This window comes from Monodon monoceros, unplaced genomic scaffold, assembly GCF_005190385.1.
Source record: "Monodon monoceros isolate NGI ecotype Baffin Bay Population unplaced genomic scaffold, NGI_Narwhal_1 Super_Scaffold_6, whole genome shotgun sequence".
Lineage (NCBI taxonomy): Eukaryota > Metazoa > Chordata > Mammalia > Artiodactyla > Monodontidae > Monodon > Monodon monoceros.
In genome coordinates, this window is record NW_021703783.1 from 5278491 (window position 1) to 5299138 (window position 20648).

At 47.6% G+C, this 20648-nt stretch overlaps 1 protein-coding gene across 1 annotated transcript in view; it reads right to left on the reverse strand.

Annotated features, from left to right (window-relative positions):
• The window catches only part of ANO2 (anoctamin 2), a 313668-nt gene that overhangs the window by 83089 nt on the left and 209931 nt on the right, over positions 1-20648 (reverse strand). The window contains exon 15 of the mRNA XM_029205263.1: positions 5928-6002. Within this exon, the coding sequence (XP_029061096.1) occupies positions 5928-6002 (75 nt within the window). The remainder of the gene's footprint in view (positions 1-5927; positions 6003-20648) is intronic.

Below are 20648 nucleotides of genomic sequence, written 5' to 3' on the forward strand. Positions count from 1 at the left end.
TTCTCGTGCAGTCATTCATGAAACATGTCTTGAGCCCCTACTGTGTGCCAGTTATTGTTCTGGGTATGAGGGATACAGCAGTGAACAAAACAGACAGAAATTTCTGCCCTCGTGGCGTTGACCTCCTAGTGGGGAAAGACAGACAAACTCATAAGCAGGTAACAAAGATAGTATGTCAGGTGCGATCAATACTCTAGAAACAAAGCAAAACGGGAGCATCGAGGTAGGTTGCAACTTAAAACAGGGTGGGGTCAGGAAAGGCATAGGTGAGAAGGTGACGTGTCAGCAAGGACCTAAAGGAGGAAATCGGAGAGCCGGGGGTTCAGGCAGGGGGTGGCTGAAGCAGTGAGCGAAGGGGGAGAGTGGGAGTGGAAGATGGGTGTTGGAGGGGAGGAACTGTAGTATAAGGATGTCGGCCTCTGCACTTCATGAGAAGGGAAGCCTTAGAGAGTTCTGAGCAGAGGAGTAACGTGACTTATTTGAAAAACATCAACAGGCGGACAGCGTAACCGACAGGCAGACGAGTTAGGAGATCACTGTGATAATCCAGGTGATGGAGGAGGGTTTCTGATGGCTGGTTCCCGAGATACAAACAGAAGTCAATGACTGTCTTGGGCGTGGGAGTAAAGCTCAGGCACCCAGCTCTAGAGGCAGGACATTGCCTCTGGTAATCCCCTCCCACATAAAAAGGAAACAAAAAGAGGGTTAATTCAAAAAGGAAAGAAACTTTAGCTCAACACAATGGGTTGGAGAAGAAAGAGAAAGTGCATCTTTGTCCATCCTGGCCTCTCCCACGGTGAGGAAGAGGAACACTGCACTGGGCTCTTCTTTGCTCTTGTCATCCCATGAAAAATACCCCCAACTGACGACAGACTGGCATCGCTAAAACCCTCCTCGTGGTCGCGGTCCTGGCGTCTTCTGCCAAGGTTTCATCACAGGGGGTGAAGGAGGAAATGATATCGGACACTCAAGTTCCTTGCCATAGACGCCTTTGACGAATTCCATAACAAAAAAACACTCTTTTATAAACACCATCCTGACTCCTTTATCTCAGATTCCACACCTTGTTCTAGGGAAATGCCAAGCCCCTTTCTCAAGAAGACTGGGTTTTATAAAAAGGGAAAAAAAAAAAAGGGAAAAAGTTAGTGTAAAATAAGGCTTTTTAAAATATCAAATTGGTAGGGGACTATATCATTTATTGCCCAACCTGGAATACTTCTGAAAGTAGAAAGGAACGCTAGTCATGATGATCTCAGTCAACAAGCCTAGGCCAGGTCTAGTCCAGAGCACCTGCCTGCACGAGGTGATCTTCCTACCACTGTACCCCCATTCCCAGCACCTGCTGGCTACATATAGCTGGGGCACCCCAGGCAGAGTGAGACGCCTCAATGAGTTCCTGATTCTGATACACAATCTACTGTTGGTATCAAGATTTGGAGTTAGGCGGGGTTGCGAAAGGGAAGATAAGAGATAATCATTTATTATCTCTGAACGACACAAAAAAATTTTCCCACCCTCGAGTCTAGCTTCAGAAGGTCTCCATGGAATTTTTTAAAAATATCGATTTATTTTTTTGGTCACGTCATGCGGCATGAGGGAACCTTAGTTCCCCTACCAGGGACCGAACCCATGCCTCCTGTAGTGGAAGCACGGAGTCTCATACACTGGACTGCCAGGGAAGCCCCACCCATGGAATTTTTTAAAAATTAGAACATTGGGCTTCCCTGGTGGCGCAGTGGTTGAGAGTCCACCTGCAGATGCAGGGGACACGGGTTCGTGCCCCGGTTCCGGAAGATCCCACATGCCGCGGAGCGGCTGGGCCCGTGAGCCATGGCCGCTGAGCCTGCGTGTCCAGAGCCTGTGCTCTGCAAATGGGAGAGGCCACAACAGTGAGAGACCCACATACCGCAAAAAAAAGAAAAAAAGAAGAAGAACATATTGAGGAGATACCCCTCCACTGACCTGATTTTCAGTGTTTGTCAATAGTGATGTCTACTTGTTGTAGACAGCGATCATGATGATGCTACAAGGTCTTCTCTCAGGCAGTAGATAAGCTTCTATTTTCAATCTTCTCCCTCCCAGACCTATCAGTGGCATCTGACACAAGTGATGGCCCTCCCCTTGCAATACCTTCTTGGCTTCGGGGACCCTCCCCTCTCCCCTGGCTCTTCCTTTTCAACCTTCTCTTTTGGCTCTTCCTCGCGCTCCCAAATTTTCACATTACAGCATCTTGGGACTCAGTCCTTGGACCTTTTCTCTATCTCTCCTCACGCCCCTGGGGATCTCATACAAGCTCATGGCTTTAAGTACCATCTCTACCATCTGATTAGGGCTCCAGCCTGGGCATCTCCTCTGAACTCCAGATTTATATCCATCAGGCAGGCAACTCCAGGATTCCTAGGGATAACTCTAGCCTTTGGAAGATAAAAACCTCAGAGCCATCCTTGACTTTTCTCTGTTTTACATCCCATGATGAAATTCTTTGGGGTCTACTTTTTCTGAACTTATATGCATTGTCATTTGCGTGGATCTGACTCTTGATTTTCTGTTTTGTTCTATGGGTCTAATTCCCTATTTCCACCCCACCACCACATTGTCATACTTATTATTGTTTTACAATAAGTTTCTGTTTGGTAGAGCACCATATCCCTCCTGATTCTTCTTCAAGAGTGTCTTGGCTCTTCCTAGCCTTTGCTCTTCCATATACATCATCAAGGAGACAAGGACCTTAGAACATTATTGCTCTATTTATTGCCCACCCAACTTACAGATTAGTGATGTGTATAGTTTAAATTCTACCTTATCTTTGATCCCATGAGGCGTCATCATTATCATTTCCACAGTTGAGGTTCATACAGATTCTCCCACCGATTTTATCACTTTGATTATTCTTCATTTCTTTTTAAAACTATGGTTTTCCTTATGGGGTCATATCCGAAGCACATAATTAGAATTCCTTTAGTGAAAGATTCAGTTGGTGGCAAACTCTCAGTTTTTGCCTATAAATATCTTTATTTTATCCCCATGATATTCCTAAAGGATATTCTTCCCGGTTATAGAATTCTGGAGAAGTAATTGCTTTCTTTTCAGCACATGAAGATAACATGTCACTTCTAATTGCTATGAGAAAGCAATGGTCAATCTAACAGCCTTTTTATTGAAGGTAACTCGTCTTTTGTTTTCTGACTGCATTTGAGATTTCTCTTGGGTCTTACATAGTCTATGATTTCACTATGATGAACCTAGATGTAGATTTATTTTATTTTTTTCTCCTTGGGTTTCATAGGGACTCTTCAATCTGTGGGTTGGAATTCTGTAGCACATTAGGAAACCATCAGTCATTATATTTCATTCATTAACTTTTCTCTTTCCTCTTTGTCCAGTATTGAAATGCAATGTATGTTAAGTCTCATTCTACCAATATTTCCAAATCTTTTAATTTCTCTTCTCTATATTTTATCTTTTGCCTCCCCATGCTGCATTATGGATAATTTCTTCTAACCTGTACTGCAGTTCACAAATTCTCTTCAGCTGTGTCTAGTTTGGTGTTTTATATATATGTACACTATAATACATACAACATTCATATACATGTAAAATGTATTATATATTCATATATATGTATTTCATATTCATGTATTTATTCATTTCTAGCAGACTTATTGGTTGGTTTTCAAATCTTCTAAGCCATTTTTTTCAATAGTTTCTTATTCTTTGCAGATTTTTCAAGCTTGATGTTTTAACCTGTAACTGGTATTTCCAATATCTTTCGTCTTTGCTGTCCTCATTGTTCTTTCTCAAGGTGCTTTAGCTTCTTGTGTAATTGGTTGTATTCTCTTCGTTGCCCTTGAAAATTCTTTTGGGGGATTTCTTGAGGCCTAGCGTGAATCTGCCTTCCTCCAGAGAGAACTTGTATTTGCTTCTCCTGGGCACCTGGGAGCACTGCTAGTTCCAGACCAAGTCCACAACCTGAGGTTCCCGATCCTCTCCTGTGATGAACCAAGCTGTAAATCCACCATGGGGACTGCCCACAGCCACTTCTTGGGGACAGGGCATTTGTTTCCCTTGTTCTCCCTATTCTACTTAGAAAATAACAATTTTCTCTGAAGTCCCAAAGTTGGGGGCGGGGGGTGGCTAGTTATTCATCTTCATTCTGAGAGTGTAGCCCTTCGGTGTTCCAATTTAATTTGGTGAGGACTTCCTGCTAGAGGTTCTCTTTGAGCCAGTCATACCCCCTGATTTCCATCCTCCTTGCCCCATAAAAACCACCAAAGCCCAAGCCCAAGTTCGCCTAGATGGGAAACTGTCCTCAAGGTAAAAGCAGCATTAGTGCCCAGATATTTGTTTCCTTGGTCCCATTTTCCTTTAGAGTTCAGTCTAGTATTCCTGACCATCCTATCAGTCCTTCAAGCTTTTAAAAAGATTGAAAAATATATTTATCCACGATTTTTTGCTACTTTCAGCAAGATGGGATGCTACAAATATCCTAACCTACCACTGCTGGAGACGGAAGCCTGTTTTACTTATCTGTTTTCTTATTTACGCACGTATTTGTTATCTGTCAACTCCTTAAGGGACAGATTATTTTATTTTAGTTTCTACTCTATGCCCAATGCCTAAGAATAGTGCCAAGCACATAGCTGGCACCCATGAAATATTTTCTGAATGAATGAATAAACTCTTTGACAACATTATGTATATTGTGGGAGGCTTGGAAGTGCTAAATTAAACTTTATACCATTCCAGCTTAACACACTGCAACTCACCACATATTCTTGAATAAATTCCACTCTTCTTAAGCAATGAGGAGATCGCACGTGTAGGCTTCTAAGCTCTGGCAAGGCACCCAGCACCTCTGCACTTCAGAAGTGTTGAAGCAGATGGTGCCCGTGCATCTTTCACTCTTTAAACTTCTGAGATTAGGACACGGTTCCCGTCCTCAATGATCACAATGGCAATAATAATGGAAATAGTAACCTCAGGCCAGGGTCAGTGTTACCTCTGGCCAGTGGGTCCAGAAAATTATTATAATTTCAGCCCCAATTTCTGGAATAAGCAATCCCTCCCCAACCCCACAACTAACGTGTAGTCCTGCTTGGAAATGCTGTAAGGACAGAGGTTCCCATCTCGAATACTAGAAGGAGTCTACCCACAGACAGGGGGCAGGTGTCTTTGTGCCCCAAGCTCAGTCCTCTGAGTTTCACCTTCCCGAGGTCTCCTCGCTTCAGTTCCTGTTGTCTCGCCCCTCGTGGCTCCCAGGAATGACTCACTACCACTTCACTGATCAAGTCCAGATATGAATCACAGACCCATTCCTCACCTTCTCCGACACAGTGGAGACCATCTGGGTCTCTCCAAAGGGCTCTTCCAAACTCTCAGGGAGAAGACAGGGAAATAAACACAGCAACTACAGGGAGGCTAAAGAATCAGGCTTACAGAGCCCGAGCCGGCTGTCTTCTGTGCCTTCCAGAAGCTGTTCTTTTCCACCAGCCACCAAGGAGAGCCTGCCTGCAGCTCCAACAGGCTGCCTCCATTCTACGGCCGCCTTCCCTGCACAGGTAAGACCTTCTTCCAAAGTCTCCATCTGCCGCGACGTGGGAGACACCTTCTCACAACCCACCCCTGGAAACTCCATCTTCAAACATCTGTGGTCAAGGCTGGGAAGACAGAGCCCCCCCTTCCATGGCCACTGAAGGCCACTGGCCCTCCCAGGGCTGAGGTTCTGTCTGAGGGAATCACCTTCCCCGCTTCGGGTGAGCAGCAACGGCCTGGCTCTCACGGGAGATGCTGTCCCTCTAGAAGGACTGTGGCTTCGTCTTCACTAGTCCCTCGCCGTCCCCACAGCGTAACAGGCTAACACCCCCAGCATTCACACAGCAGGATCCACACGCACACGTCATGAGCAGGTGTTTCCACCAGGAAATTACCATGAACAAGATGGAGGCGAAGCTCATCAAGTAACCTGGGAGACGATCTTTCCAGGTCAGCTTGTCTTCATCATCCTGGGGAGAAACAGGGGAACAGTGACCATCAGATGCCACAAATAACAGATATAGAATGTCTCTCGATTTTCCATAAATGTGAATATTAGTAATCACTCGTCACCCTATTTAGGTATTTTTCTAGTCTGTGATGGCTTACCCTACACATCAACAACAGCCCTCCTAATTTTGTGATTTTTAGGTGGCCTGGAAAATCTGTGGTGAAAAGGGGACAATATTTGATTTCAGCCTCATACTGGGCTGAAGTTTTAGTTCAACCACTCATCAGCGGTGTGATCTTCGATGTGTCTCTTAACGTTTCTGACCTTCTGTTTCTTCATCTGTAAAGTGGTCACCCTCGCGGACCCCATCCCGGCTTATGCACAGGATGGTTTTATATGTTTCATTTTTATTTTAATGAGAAGCAGGTGAAAACAAGAGACAGATGACAGATACAAGTGACCACAGGGCAGCATCCTAAAACAGATCATCATTTAAATCAAACATCAACCATTGACCTTAGATCCTAAGTGTATAAATTACCCACCATTCTTGTTGTTCAAAGAACCTGTATGTGTTGCCATCTGTTCCCTCCAAAACAGCTGTTCTCCCCTGGCCACAAACGCAGGCAATTCGAGATGCAGGTTAAGCTGATGCCTTGCTGTCAGTCTGGCTGAGAACCAGACTGGATCCAGTCCACAGGCTGCTCTCCTTGGGACCACCAGATCCCTGCCCACATCCTCCTTCAGCACCCCCTAAGGACCCTCATCTGGTAGGGTGACGCCAACAAGGTATGAGTGGTTAAAACCTCTGCCGATAATTTTAGCCCAGGCACCTGATTTATCTGAACTGCAGTTCTTCAAAATTATAATTGATACACTGTCCTGCTGACACTGTATCAATTCAAGGTTGCTCTGGAGACCATCTGAAGCCATGTTGGGGAGGATGCCAGGAAAATGGCAAAGCCCTCCATGCTGGCGAGGTAGGGCCCCCTGCATTTCTGTAGCGTGTCTGAATCTAAGTCAGCAAGTGCGAGTTCCAGGGCCTGCTCGGTTTCTCTCTTCCCTCCTCCCCACGATTTCAGAACACACCTGATCGAGCTCTAGCAACGGCGCCATCTAGTCTTTGAAAGCCTGTGCTGTAAGCGAAGGGCCTTCTTGGCCTCGAGGGCTTCTTTCTAAAAATCTCTGTGTGCCCACTGTGTGCAAACCTTAGGGCCAGGCACAGTGGGGAGACAGAGAACTGTGGACATGGTCACTGCCCCTGGGGGGCTCCCAGTCTAATGAGATGGTGACACCCACACACCAAAAAAGCTTGCCAGTTCGGGAATCCAGGTTATCCTGGGATTGAGCCTGTGGGGGATTTGAGGAAAGAATGGTGTGTCTTTCTCATGGCGTGTCTGGAGCTGAGCACAGGGTTGAGCAGGCTTAAATGGGGGTGGAAATGAGCGTTAAGGCTGCAGCCATTCGGTAACGAGCGCTTTCATTTACTCGTGATGTCAACAGGGATGCTCAGTTCCTCCTAGACCCTGATAGGATCAGGTCTCCAGACTCTGTGCCCAACAGACTTTCTATCACACAATGAGAACAAGGTCACTGCAGGTCGTCACCATGCACAGGTGGAACTATAAAAACCTATTACTATTAGGACTGAAGCGAGTCTTCCAAATGAGGCCAAACATCAAAGGGGACTAGCATGCCTTTCTCTTTTCTTCCAGTATTCATTCTTAGTTTCACTCACACTAGTGGTATTTTCCTTTAAGACTCCGATGAGGAAAACTGAAGATGGGCAGGTAGATGATAACTCCGTAGGGAATATGAAAAGAAGTAGAGGGGTGTGTGGTGGAGCTCGTCCTGAGGCCTCTCTCGCTACAATTAAGGTTTGGATGACTCTCTGACTCTTTTCCTGCTCTCCGGCCTGGGGATGAGAGGTTCTGCCTCAAAGATCAGCAAACCAGGTGTGCTCAGAAATACCAGCGGTGTGGAGGGAAGGGGGAACTCCAGTTACCGGTTCTGTGTCACCAGGTCCTCCCCAGTGGGGCTCCCTGAGTGGCGAGCAGGGCAAGGAGAGGTTAGAAAAAAGCCTGTGCTTGGCCCATGAAATGAGAGGAAAGGGCGAGAAAGCAGTCAGTAAGGATGAGCCCAAGCTCAGAGTGGTCCTCAGGGACGAGACGGACAGTCCTGGAAGAAATGGGGGGAAGGGAAATACAAGCAGACAGCAGGAAACATGGCCCCAGATGAAACGGGCTCAGAAATAAGTATAATCGCAGAGGATGACTAATGAACCCAAGGGAGGGGCCAGGCGGCTGAGATGTTCTGGCTAAGGTTCCTGCCAGGTGTCGTCCACCTTCTTCAGGCCACGGACCAAGCGGGATGAGGTGTCTTCAGACCAGCCTCTACCCCGCAGTGACAACTCTGTCCTGGAGAATGAGTTTTGGTTCTGTTCTACTCACCGAACGTGGTCTGAGTGCCTGGGATGGGCCGGGCTCTGTGCTGGATGCAGAGGACACAGAGGGGAGAAGTCTCTGCCCTGCCCAGAAGCAGCTCCGTTGCCACCCACAGAACACGGAGAAGGGTTTCAGATCTAATCCTCGTAAGGAAGGTGGCGTCATTATTTTGCATAAAAATGAGGCATAACTAAAAAGCAACTGAATTCGACGTCCTCTCAAAGCAACTATATACATGTTCTGGTATTTGCTGAAAAATCACTCTCCACCCACGTTTACACCAAAGAGCCCTTTTTTCTAGAAGTGATAGCTTCCAACATACACACAGTTCTCCTACATTCAGACACTTTCCAACACAAGCGCTGAGAGAACACAGAGATTACGGACTGCCTTCCAAGCTCCCGAAGTTACTAGTAAAGATGACAGTGAGTCAAGTGGCCTTTATGTATAATAACTGGCTCTGGTAACAGAAGCTAATTAGAACCTCCAGTCACTGGCACATGAAAGATGTGCAGACACATGGCAAGATACCATCCAGTTAACTACGCTCTGCGTGAAAGTCACAGAACCAGTTTATGAGATGGTAGAAGAAAAGTAGAACTTGGAACCAGAACTTCTGAATTCAACTCTTGGTTCTAATACTTACTAGTCAAGTGACCTTGGGAAATTCCCAGAACCTCCATTTCCTCATCTGTAAAGTAATTATATTCCTTATCTGTAGAATGTATAAATGGTAACATCTATTGCACCAAATTGCTATGCCTTTTATATTAATTAGCCAACCCTAATTGGGAGGGGCCAAGCCAGTGCACCTGCAAACACAGGTAAGCGAGAACTCTCAGCCCCTCCCTCTCCTTTTAACACAGAGATGATAACACTTGTCCCACCGACGTGGCAGAGGTCATGTGCGGTCCCATGGCTGAACGCCTGGGAGAGAGCTTTGTCAACTCTAAGGCTTCACACAAAATTAAGGTCTCATCAGCCTCACGATAATTTCAGAAGCAGGTGGTTAGGAAGCACTCAGCTAATTCACCATTGTTAAGCCATGAGCCTAGCTGTCGTCCATGCTCGTGTCCTTGTCCCTGGACTATGGCTCCCACTTCTGAGTCTCCAAACAGGAAGCAGCACGACGACACTCACATAAAACCACACAAGTGGCCTTTTGACAAACGGTATGGCTGGAAATGCAATCACTGTAAACGCAGTAGACGAGACTACTATTCAAGCAAATCCCTTGGAGGGCAACTTTGAAAAGTGGCCAATCATCCCTGAGTTGGTATTTTTTTCAATTAAGGTATGAATTTACATATAGTAAAATTCACCTTTATTAGTGTGCAGTTCTGCGAGTTTTGATAAACATGTATGTACTGTCATGTAACCATGACCACAATCAAGATACAGGACCATCACCCCCTCAACACTGCCCGCATGTCTCTCTGTGGTCCATCACCTCCCTCAATCTCCAGCTCCTGGCAAGACCTGTTCTCTGTCCCTTTAGTGTTGCCTTTTCCAAAATGTCATGGAAGTAAATTCACACAGTATGGACCCTTCTGAGTCTCACTTGGTGCACTTAGTGCACTGCATCTGGGATTCACCCCTGCTGCATTCCCAGAAATTTGTTCCTTCTTATGGCTGAGTACTATTTCACTGTGTGGACGTGCCATGTTTCATTTAACCACCCCTGGCTGACAGATGTTTGGATTGCTTCCAGTTGTCGGCAACTATGAAGGAAGCTGTTGGAAGTATTTCTGTACTGGTTTTGGTGTGAGTATAGGTTTTAGGGAAATACCAAGTAGTGGAAATGCTGAGTCATGGGTTGAGTGTATATCTGGTTTATAAGCAAGCCAGACTGTTTTCCAAACGGCCGCGCTATTTTTGCATTTTCACCAGGAACATATGAGAATTCCTTCCTCTACTTTCTTTGCTTTAAATAAACTTTTCTATTTTAGGATAGTTTTAGATTTACAGAAAAGCTTCAAAGACGGTACAGAGTATGTGTGTGAGTGTGTGCATATATGTATGTGTGTGTGTATATATATATATATATAAATACACACACACACACACACACACACATGCACACACACACACACTCTGCACCCAGTTTTCCTATTATGTTAGTATGAGTACATTTTTTGCAACCAATGAACCAATTTTGTACATTATTATGAATTAAAGTTCACACTTTATTTGGATTTTCTTAGTTTTCACTTAATATCCCCTTTCTGCTCCAGTCCCATCCAAGATTCCACATTATATTTAACCACCAAGTCTTCTTAGGCAACTCTAGACTATGACGGCTTCTCAGGCTTTTCTTGTTGTTGATGACCTTGTCATTTTTGAGAAGCATTGGTCACAGATTTTGTAGAATGTTCTTCAATATGGGCTTGTCTGAAGTTTTTCCCCTAATTAGACTGAAGTTATGGGTTTGGGAGAGGAAGACCACAGAGGTAAAGTATCATTTTCATCTCATCATATCAAAGGGACAGGCTAGAATATGACCTGTCACTCATGATGTTAACCTTGATCGCTTGGTGGAGGTAAGTGTTCGTCAGGTTTCCCTGCTGTAAAGTTACTCTTTGCCCCCCTTCTCACACTTTACTCTTCAGAAGGAAGTCGCTATGTACAGCCCACATTTAAGGGGTAGGGAGTTATAGCCCACCTCCTTGATGGGGTAGTATCTGCAGATTCCCCCAAGCTTTTAATCCAGATTTTTATAACATTTTAGATTTACTTAAAGCAGGGCTGTAGAAAAGAGATGCTCAGTTACACCAATGTTAAACCAATGCAGGCTGCTCTGAACTCAGCAAAGGACAATGAAGACGATAAATGCCTACTGCTCAGGAAGCATCATGCCTGGGACAGAACTGGATTTGGGCTTCAAAGAAAACCAGCCACGGTCTTCTTTCTTTGGGAAAGGCTACAAGGAAGCCAAGCACCATCATCATCACTTTACCCCCTCCAGCTAATAATCAGAGGGTTGTGAATAGATAGGCTCTGGTTTCCATTAGAATGTTCAGACATCGAGCCTCTGTTCCTGCAAATATTTGGGGGGCAGTATCAAGGAGAGGGAAAAACGGTGCATTTGGAAATACAAGACCAGGGCTTCATCCCTGTCTCTACCTCTTTATTAGCTGAGAAACCTTGGGCATATTATCTAATTTCTCTGTGCCCTCATAATCTCATCTTCAATCAGACAACTGGTAAACCTGCCCTACTGAGCACTCAATGAGTACATGACATGTGTGATAGTACTGGGAAAACTGTAAGTTCTGTATAACTGACTTACTACTACTCCTGTTTCTATGCAGGAAGCATTCACCGAACATCAGAAGTGTACCCTGCATTGTTCTGGCACTAGGCACTGCTGATATGGAGAAGAATAGTTCACATTCTTTGCTCTTAGGGAATGCCCCAATCGCTGGAAGAAACTGAGAAAGACAAACACAAATTATGAGATGATATGACACATGTCATGGGAACACAGAGGAGCGAGTAACTACCTGCCTAGAGGGAGAAGGGAAGACTTCAAAGATGAAGAGACATTTTACTTGTGATTAAAGAATAAGAGTTTTCCAGGATGGGGACTTCCCTGGTGGGGCAGTGGTTAAGAATCCGCCTGCCAATGCAGGGACACAGGTTCAAGCCCTGGTCCGGGAAGATCTCACATGCCGCGGAGCAACTAAGCCCGTGCGCCACAACTACTGAAGCCCGCGCACCTAGAGCCTGTGCTCCGCAGCAAGAGAAACCACTGCAATGAGAAACCCGCACATCACAATGAAGAGTAGCCCCCGCTCGCCACAACTGGAGAAGGCCCACGCACAGCAATGAAGACCCAATGCAGCCAAAAATAATTTAAAAAAAAAAAAAGTTTTCCAGGCTGAAAAGAGAGATGAAGGTATTCCAGAGAAAGTGCCAGGTGCAAAAGCTCTGAGCTGTCATAACGTATCGTAACACACAGTACTATCCAGTGGGTCAGGGTAACAGGGGGGTAGAGTGTAGACAGCAGCAGAGTTTAGGCAGGGGAGAAGGTTAACTCACTGACCTTCCTGTCTCACTTGGGGAGATGTCCCTCCTCTCCTGTTGACAGCCAGTCTCTCCACCTTTCCTTCGGACCTCATACTTTGCTCAAGGATTTCACTCCTTCTTACCTTAAACCACCCTTTAGCGTGCATCTTGAGACACCAGAACAAATTTCCGGGCTCCACCCTCAGAGATTCCGATCCAGTAGATCTGGAGTGGGCCTGAGAATCTGCATTTCTAACAAGTTTCCAGGCAATGCTGGTGCTGGTGATACTGCTGATCAGGGGATCAGACTGTGGTAACCACACTCTTAAACCATCTCCTTCCCGCTGGGCATTGCCGTGCAGCCTATAAGCACACAAACAGTAAGAGCTACCACTTCAAATTGCTTATAATGTGACTGGCCATCAGCTACGTGTCTGAGACACCTCTCATTTAATTCTTGCAATAGCCCTTGAAGTTATACTATCCCCATTCTATAGCCAGCGGACGTGAGCTCCGGAAGGTTAAGGAACTTGGTCACAAGCTAATGAGTTGCAGCTCTGGAGTCTAGCGTGTCTGAGTCCATGCTTGCATTCACCAGCCTCCTATGTGAGGCGGCCTCTTCAGGGCTCTGCCAGCTAAAAAAATAAGTGGACCAAAGAGTAGCCACAACATAGGAAGGAAACTAGAAGAGTATTGCCACCAAAGCCTGGGGAGGGAAGGTTCAAGAAGTGGACGCACCTTTTCTTAACACATCAAGTGAGTTAAGACCGTGAAGCGCCCACTAGAATTTGCCATGAAGGTCATCTGTGACCTGTGAGAAGGTTTCAAAGGAATATGGGGGCAAAAACAACGACGGGAAAGTGGATGGAAGGGGAGGAGAGAGGGAGCTGCCGTAGTCTACTTTCTTAAGAAGTTTTGGGAACAAAGGGTTGAGCTGAGTTCAGTAGTAGTACACCCCGTCGCCACACCCTCTTCCTGGCTACAATACTGGCTTTACTGACCACCCACGTGTTGAGGATCACAGATCTTTATCTCCAGCTCAGAGCTCTCAGCAGAGCTCCCAACTCATCTGTCCAACTGCTTAGTGGACATCTTCAGTGGGATGTCCCAAGCTCAAAATGTCCCCAAAGAATGAATCAATCCACCCCTTAAACCTCCTTCGTCTCCTTTTATATTCCCTAACTCAGTGAACTGAACCTTTGAGCAGACAAAGCCAGAAACTGAGGCATTCACTTGGGCTGCTCTCTCCCACACACTCACCTCAACCAGCCTCAAGTCCTACAGAGTCTGTCCCCTTCAACAACGCACCCGCCGTCTGCCATGCCTCTCCTCTCTACCGCCAGTGCCGATGCCATAGTTCAGGCCCTGCACATCTCCAGCCTCATTACCCTCTATAAATTTTTCTGTAACTGTTGATTTTCTTGCTCCCTCACGGACTGTCAGCTCCAGGAGAGCAGAGGACAGGTTTTATTCATTTCCATATACCTAGCATTTAAGCACAGTGGCAGGTACACAGTGTAAGCTCAATAAATGTGCAATCAGTGTGTCTCTAGGTGGGAATCTGGTGGTTCCTCATCCCTGTCTTCTGGGACACTTTGTCTGCCTTGATTTCCTAAGACAAGGGGTCCAACCGTTACAGCAGATGGAGGTCTCCTATCAACCTGGAAGTAAGTGAAGCCAAACCCTGTTCTGGTCAAGGGGAAAAAACATGGAGAACTGGGGATGGGAAGGGTGGGCAGTGATGGGGTCTGGGTGGAGAACTAAAGAAAAGTCTTGATCCGGGTTCAACTGTGTCTGAGTAAGGGTCAAATTGCAGTCGCTTGTTCCAGTGTCATTATCAAGAATATAAGCTCTCAAGGTTGATTAATTGCCACTCCCGAGTTTCTGTGCCGGATGCCTCCATGATGGATCAAGTTGGGCCTGGCTGGTTGGAGGAGACAAAAATACATGGAAGATGTGGAGGATGGTGGATCGAGAAGGGGTGAAACACGCGGAAGAACGGGATGATGAGAAGAAGTGCAAGGTACTTTTCCACTGGAGGGTCCTTGGGACACTGTCAGAGACGAGAATCCAGGAAGACCCAGGGACTCCTGGGCTCTGGGAGCAGGTGAGGGGCCACTGCGTGGTCTGCTGTGTGGCTGCAGGTCTCAGGGTTAATGAACTTTATGCATTTTCATTTCTCAGGCCCACTGAGAGCATCCCTTTGTGTGGGGGACCCCTCACCACAGTTTCAGAGGAGGATTAATAATTGAGGCAGCCAATGTCATAAATTCAGCCACTCCCAGGATGGCATGTGTTAGAGGGCGGAGATGGAATTCAGGCCACTTTCACTAAATAAAAGCTATAAACTGGTAGGAGTTATGCTGTAAATTTCTGGAGCCCACCAGACAGATGTTAAATAAAACAAAGAAGAAAAAGACAGTGAGGTTCAGGGCTGGGGCCAGCCATCTGTGAAATGGGACCATAAAATTGCATTTGTGAAAAAAAATTCTTTGCTCATTTATTGGCTTTCTCTCCTTCTCCTCATTCCCTTTTTCTTCCTCCTTGCTAGAGCTGGGCATCCCATCAACCTGGTTAGAAGAGCCAGTGGTGCCCCAGGAGCCTCTCGATGTCTAGACTGGAGGCAGCTGCCTGGGTTGGATTCCCAGCTTTTGAGCTTATTGATTCTGTGACCTCAGGCATGGTGCCAACTTCTCTGCATCTCAATTTCCTCATCCCTAGAAAAGAGATCAAAAAGAGTACCCACCATACCAGATTGCTGCCGTGAAGATGAAATGAGGTGACACGTGGCAATGTGCATAGAACTGTGCCTGGCACAGGTACCTGGCAGCTACACACAAGCGTAGGTAACCCAACGCTTGTTACCTAATGTCACCATCACCATCATTACTGTTTCATCCACCACGGGCCCTGGCCCTAAGCGGGACACATTAAGTGAAGTTTCCTTGTCAAAGTGACATGGAAATCCCAAGTTCAATTTGGGCAATGCTTCCTACGGCACAGATCCGGGGGCCGCTCTTCCTGTTCCGAAGCCACATAACTGTCCTGTGTGACCTGGTCCCACTCTGCCCTCAGACACAGCTGTTCGATGCTCCCTCTGCTGGGTGAGTCTTCAAGACCCCTCACAAACAGCACCTACTCTAGAAACAGAGATCCCACCAACTTCACCACCTTCTCTCTCTCTCTAGTTCTCTCTCCTAAAATAGCTCCTCCTCCAGAAGTCTTCATGGCCTGATCACAAAAGTGAGGCCAGCATTGGACCGCACATCCCTCCCATTCACTGACCCTGGGCCCCCCTGCAACTCCTGTCACCATGGTATCAGTCCCCGGCATGGCGTTGGTCCTCACAGCCCAAGCACACACAGCCTCTTGGGCTGAGAACCTCCAGGTCCTACCCCTCAGCCCTGCGGGCTTACCTGACCCCCAGAGTCATCTAGAGATAGAGACAGACTTTTGGGAAGGGCCTCAACCTAGGAAGGCAATCCTGGTAAAGGAGTACAAGGACGGCACCAAAGGCTACAGGCGTGGATGAAGCCCAGGGCAGAACGCAGTGTAATTTGTGGCTCAGATGGAAAACATTCTTTATTCCTCCCACGGCTGGTTTTTTAGCAGACACAGACACACAGACTCTGGTTCCCTCCCTCCCCTCCTGAGGTCCAGCCTGCTTACTCTGCGCTCCCTCTGCCCTCCCAGACGGCTTGCTGTTTCCCTTCTTCTGTTTCCCAGCAGGCAGCCTTGGCCTTCCTAGGTTCCAGTACTAGGCTGAGCGTCTCTCCCTCCCTTACCCCAATCCCAATTGTCCTATCGGGTGCCCAGCCTGGATTCGGAGACTGCAGACACCCCCTCGCCACTCACTCTCTGAAGGGAACCCCCTTTCATATTGTGGTAGTGGAAAAACGGGCCTCGGACAGGCTGCCCCTAACAACGTATGAGAGCGCAGGGCAGCCAAGTCATTGCCCCTCTCCAGACCTCCTTGCCTGTGAAAGGAGGAGGCTGGGCCAAAGCCATCATCGCCCTCTGCGAGTACTATATGCCTGAAGCCTTAACCTATGACCTTATCTAGAACATCACACAGACCTAAGCCAAATGACCATGGACTCAGGGGTTGGAATACATCTAACCCCAATGCCGTGGCCTCCGAGGCTTTGACATGACCTGGACTCTGGCCCCTCTCGAGCCTCATTTCCGACCATTCAATCCCTTCTTACTCCATTCCAGCCACACCGGCTCCCTTCTTGTTCCTGTTCATTGAACATGACAAGCTCAAGACCTTGATAAGATTTCTCCTCTTCCACCTCTTTACCCAGCTGGGTCCTCTGCTCCGTTCTCAAACTCTAGCATCGCCCCTCCGATGAGGTCTTTCCCAAGGCCCCTGCCCATCCCCTGGCCCTTATTATTCTCTATCACCACTATCGCTATCTGAAGGTATCTCACGTATTTATTTATCTTCTCTCCACCTCCTTTAGGGAAACAGAAGCTCCATGAGGACAGGGAACCTCTGTGTGTAGCTCCCCACTGGACCTCCGGTGCTGAGATCAGCCTGGCTTGCGGAATGCATTTGCAGGTGTGGCTCAGTGGGTGAGTACTGACTTGGAAACAACAGCCTAGCTCATCTAGGTGCAGTGTTTAGTCTCTGGTGGGTCAAATCTAGTTCCACACAGGAAGAGCCCACAAAACAATTTTGTGCCCCTGCTTTGGGTTACGATGCACTAGGGCCAAAACCTAAGGAGAAAATGCAGGTAGTCCATGGCAGCCTTTCCACACTTTAAGAATAATAGTCAGGGCTTCCCTGGTGGCGCAGTGGTTGAGAGTCCTCTTGCCAATACAGGGGACACGAGCTCGTGCCCCGGTCCGGGAAGATCCCACATGCCGCGGGGTGGCTAGGCCCGTGAGCCATGGCCGCTGAGCCTGTGCGTCCGGAGCCTGTGACCCGCAACGGGAGAGGCCGCAGCAGTGAGAGGCCCGCGTACCACACACACACAAAAAAAGAATAATAGTCAAGTGCATGTCCTATTCACAATAGCCAAGACATGGAAACAACCTAAATGTCCATCGACAGATGAATGGATAAAGAAGATGTGGTACATATATACAATGGAATATTACTCGGCCATAAAAAGAACAAAATAATGTCGTTTGCAGCCATATGGATACAACTAGAGATTACCATACTAAGTAAGTCAGAAAGAGAGAGAGAAATACCACATGATATCACTTATCTGTGGAATCTAAAATATGACACAAATGAACCTATCTATGAAACAGAAACAGAATCAGGGACATAGAGAACAGACTGGTGGTTGCCAAGGGGGAGGGGTGGGGGGGTTGGAAAGGGATGGTTTGGGAGTTTGGGATTAGCAGATGCAAACTAGTATATATAGGATGGATAAACAAGGTCCTACTGTATAGCACAGGGAACTATATCCAATCTCCTGGGATAAACCATAATGGAAGAGAATATTTTTTAAAAAGAATGCATATATATGTACACCTGAGTCTGCAGTACATACAGCAGTAATTAACACAACATGGTAATTCAACTATACTTCGATAAAAAATAAATTTAAAAAGATAGTCAAGTACATGTCTCACGGGCATGTGCCGATAAGGACAGCATTTTGCAAGCAAAACAATACAGGGAAGAGTATCAGTCTGAGTGGTACTCAGCTGTGCTCCGACCCACCCCCTGCCTCTAGGCAAGGAGGGTATTGCCATCCCGGGCTCGCTATGAAGACCTGTGACAGAGACCCTTCAGTCACTGAGCTCCTTCTGGCGTGTCTTGTCCTTTTAGGTCACACACTATTTCTTAGTCTCACCAACAAGCCTCCAGCTTCAATTTGGGGCCTTCTCCTTACGTTCTAGCCCACAGAATGGAAAACTGACCTGTAGAACATTTGTTTACAAACTTGAAGTTGTTCATGAAATCCCCCCTCTTTCTTGCTCTCTTCAGACTCAATACTTGTAATTCCAATTTTTTTCCTACTAGACAGATACGGAAGGAAATCCACGGCCCTGCATCCCTCTCTGCATCTATTCCCTCTGTACCACAATGATGCTCTAAGGGGGTAGCCACACCTCACTGTGCTGGGGGGCCTGGGGAAGAAGCAGGCCGTGAGCCCTGGAGGACAGAAAGAAGAGAGCTGGTGGCCCAGCCCCCAGCAGAGGCTCAGACCACAAAGAAGACAGGCTGCCGCTGTGCAAGGGGGAGGTTTTGGAACAGGGCGTCCAGAGCAATGTCACCGGTTCCCACATTGGCTGCTCGTCAGCATCACTTAGGGGACTTCTCAAAATACTCTGATTCCTGGCCCGGCCCCAGATCTACTAAATCAGGATCTTGGGGGTGACAGAATCTGTTTTTGAAAATGCTTTATGGGTGATGCTACAGCTCAGCCCAATTAGGGAAATCCTGTTCTTGGAGACTCGCCCCCTCCCCTGCTGTGCTTGCTCCAGGGCCCGTATTCCTGTGGCTTGTCCCTCTGTGAACAGATTCTTCAAGAGGAGCTCACAGGGTAGAAACAAGCCTGGAGACAATCCCTCATGTGCCGCGTGGGCACAGAATTCCTCACATCAGCAGCATTGCCGGCCTCCATCCACGCCCCTCTCCCACCCCCATCCGCAAGCCGGTTGTGGGGCTAGAGCTGCACTGATCACGCTCGAGTCCAGGGAAAACCTTCAGGCCTACTGTGCTGTCCCGGTAGCTCAAGGAGTCAGAAGGCAAGAACTGAGGGCAGGAGCATTGCCTGGTCACCGTCCACGCTTGGGGCCAACAGCCAAGGCGCACTTCGATTATCAAACCAGTTGTTTGACCTGTCACACAAGCCTGGACAGCATCTCATTACCTCACTTAATTTATGCAGCTACCTTACATATCGTGCATTTATTGGGCTTTAAAATTCCCCACTACGCACAAAGCACCTTATAGGGTACCTGTTAAGAGATGCTCACTGCCCTCCACTCAAAGCAGACGTGTGAAAAAAATGACATCAGGGGCTTCCCTGGTGGCACAGTGGTTGAGAGTCCGCCTGCCAATGCAGGGAACGTGGGTTCGTGCCCCGGTCCGGGAGGATCCCACATGCCGCGGAGCTGAGCCTGCGCGTCCGGAGCCTGTGCTCCGCAACGGGAGAGGCCACAACAGTGAGAGGCCCGTGTTCCGCAAAAAAAAAAAAAAAGATTATTATGCCCTTGCAAGATTTCACCTGCAAAGGAATAAATCACGAACCTCGCCAATATCCATGTGTTTTGGCCAGAAGAGGAAGGACGCTTTGTCCCTTGTTCTGTTACAACATCCATCAGTTCTGGCCTCCGCCATGGTCAGACCTGTCACTGTGATACCACGGGTAGGCAGTTAGACGATACACAACTGAAACAGTGTTTGCTTTTCACTAGGACTGCATAGGAAACACATTTTCAGCAACTTGCAGCAACAGTCAACTGGCAAGAAGACACTGTCATTAACTCTCCTCAGGGTGTTTGGTGATGCTGAATGCCGCCAGCAGGCAACGTCTGGTTTTGGTTTGGTTTCAGATTTTGTTAACTGACAGAGAAGAGTGGTTCGTTGCTGTTCCTCTTCATTAAAAAGAAGGGCCGGGACAAATGGAAAGGGACGCCAACAAGGAAAACCGGGTAAGACGCGCAGAAGCACTTCCTGGATCTTCCTCAAACCTGGGGTTCCCCGGTCAAGGGAGGAGGCCTCCACCATCCTTCAGAAGAAGAGTCATCTCCAAAGCCCTTCCTGGAGACATAGCCAGAGCCACCGTAACTTACATACACCATTCACTAACCCGTTCTGAAATTAGTAAGTGAAATAATCCCTGAAAGGGGTCGTTCGTTCCCCGCACACTGTAGGTGAGGGGAGATCCTGCCCCAGCCACGCATGCCTTTTCTTGGGGTCCAGGGCTCTCCTTGGCCAGGAATCAGCTCCGTCCTGCCAGGCTGAGGACACCCTGGCCAGAGCCAGGACAGTGACAGAGTCCGTCCTCGGCACGGTCAGCTTCAGCTGGGTTCAACAGCTCCAGGCAGAGAGAGGGAAGTGCGGCCAGAGAGAGGAAGAAAAATCCAGAAAGGGGAGGATGTGGAGAAGGATGGATGCTCTGTGGTTGGATGTGCAGGTGGTCCCTGCTTGGTCTCCCCCTCGGTCATGGTCGCCCCCTGGGGCCCGGGGCGAGGCTGTGCACAGAGGAGGCTACTGAACGGGCTCAGGGCGTGCAGGCCGG